We start from the raw sequence: 1517 nt of genomic DNA, 5'->3' as shown, positions 1-1517 counted from the left end.
AAGACTGTCAGGGCAGCAAAATACACCATCTTTAGGGAAGTCTGAGTGACGAGCAATTGAGTTGTGCTATCAGGCTGTTTGGAAAATCTCTGACAAAGGACTGTCCCACAGGTCAGCCCAGGAGCGGAGCCCTTCTGCGGTGGGATTGCCTCCAGCGTCCCTCTGGGGCTATGAGCAGGAAAAGAAACAGCCATTTTCTGGTGGCCCAGGCCCCTGTCTCAGCTGGACAGGTTGATTTTGCATTTGGTCAAATCCAAGGGCACTGCCACATGTCCACTTGTTCCTGCACTGGTGTTTTATCTGGACAATCTGTCAATATATTGTTTAAGAAGAGTCCAAAGTTATTTTCTGAAAGCAATGCCCATGTGCTTTGGAATTTCGCAGCTTTCACTGAAAGAAAAAGAATCCATAGATAAGTTCATATTGCATAATTAATTTTTACCCTCCAAAAGCAATTTTAATGGGATACTGTAATTCACTTTCCTCTAGTGTATAATGTTTTTTCTTTTGTTGCTTATTTCTTTGTGTCATTTCTAACTCATACTTTTCCTCCATAGCTTTGTTCTAAGACTTTTTTCATGTACAAAGTGCTTCTGATTTATTTTCTTTCTTTTTTTCTTATTTTTGTTTTAATTCACTTATACCTTCCAGCAATAGGAAAGGATACAATTGACGCTTTTAATATGGGAAAGCTGATCATGCTAGGAACTAATGAAGTGTAGTGCCCTTCTATTTTGGTGCAGAGTCCAGAACAGAGAGTGGTCTAACTGACAGAAAGTCATTCTACTTGTCCACTAGTTTCCAGTCGCTGTGAAATCTCTACACACCTTTGTCTGAAGGTTTGAGTTCATCATTGATTTACGGTTCCACTAGGTAGGTCAGACTTGGCATTTACAATTAAGCCTGCTGGAGATAGTTTAGGAATTCTTGGTGGAATCAAAACAAACACTGAAGAATAACCTAAAAAAAATTAAATAAATTAGTGTTTAATGTCTAGCAAGTAAATATGGGAGATGTTAGAAAAAAGGCGCCCTTTTCCACCAGCAAGGCAGATGAGCAGTATTTACTTAATACAGAAATAAAATTTGCCCCATGAAAAAATATGTCCAAAGCATTATAAATCTGCTGTTTTGCAGATATCGATGAGTGTGCCTTAAAGACCCACACCTGTTGGAACGATTCAGCCTGTGTGAACCTCGCAGGAGGGTTTGATTGCCTTTGTCCGTCTGGACCATCTTGCACTGGAGACTGTCCCCATGAAGGCGGCTTCAAGCGGAACGGGCAGGTGTGGACCCTGAGGGAGGACAGATGCTCCGTTTGTTCCTGCAAGGTGAGATCTAGCTGGTCTGGGTTTCAGGAATCCTTTAATCTTCTGGGCTTGTGTCAGAAACCCAGTAAAGCGGTGCCGCTGGTGGTGGGAAAAATACTAGCCAAGGTGCTGAGGCAAAAGGTAAGCTCTGTTGTGGGCACTGGGGAAATTCATCCAGGGAGTCATCTTTTTTTCTTATTTTGCACAA

At 41.9% G+C, this 1517-nt stretch overlaps 1 protein-coding gene across 1 annotated transcript in view; it reads left to right on the top strand.

Annotated features, from left to right (window-relative positions):
• Nucleotides 1-1136: 1136 nt before the first annotated feature.
• Nucleotides 1137-1517, top strand: part of LOC104462228 (protein kinase C-binding protein NELL1-like) — a gene marked incomplete at its 5' end in the record, with an annotated part of 9123 nt that continues 8742 nt past the window's right edge. Inside the window, one exon of the mRNA XM_010074090.1 lies at nt 1137-1330. Coding sequence (XP_010072392.1) covers nt 1137-1330 — 194 coding nt within the window. The remainder of the gene's footprint in view (nt 1331-1517) is intronic.

Source organism: Pterocles gutturalis, unplaced genomic scaffold (genome assembly GCF_000699245.1).
Source record: "Pterocles gutturalis isolate BGI_N339 unplaced genomic scaffold, ASM69924v1 scaffold6197, whole genome shotgun sequence".
NCBI lineage: Eukaryota > Metazoa > Chordata > Aves > Pterocliformes > Pteroclidae > Pterocles > Pterocles gutturalis.
Note: the sequence above shows the minus strand (reverse complement) of the source record. Positions and strands in the feature narration are given on the sequence as shown.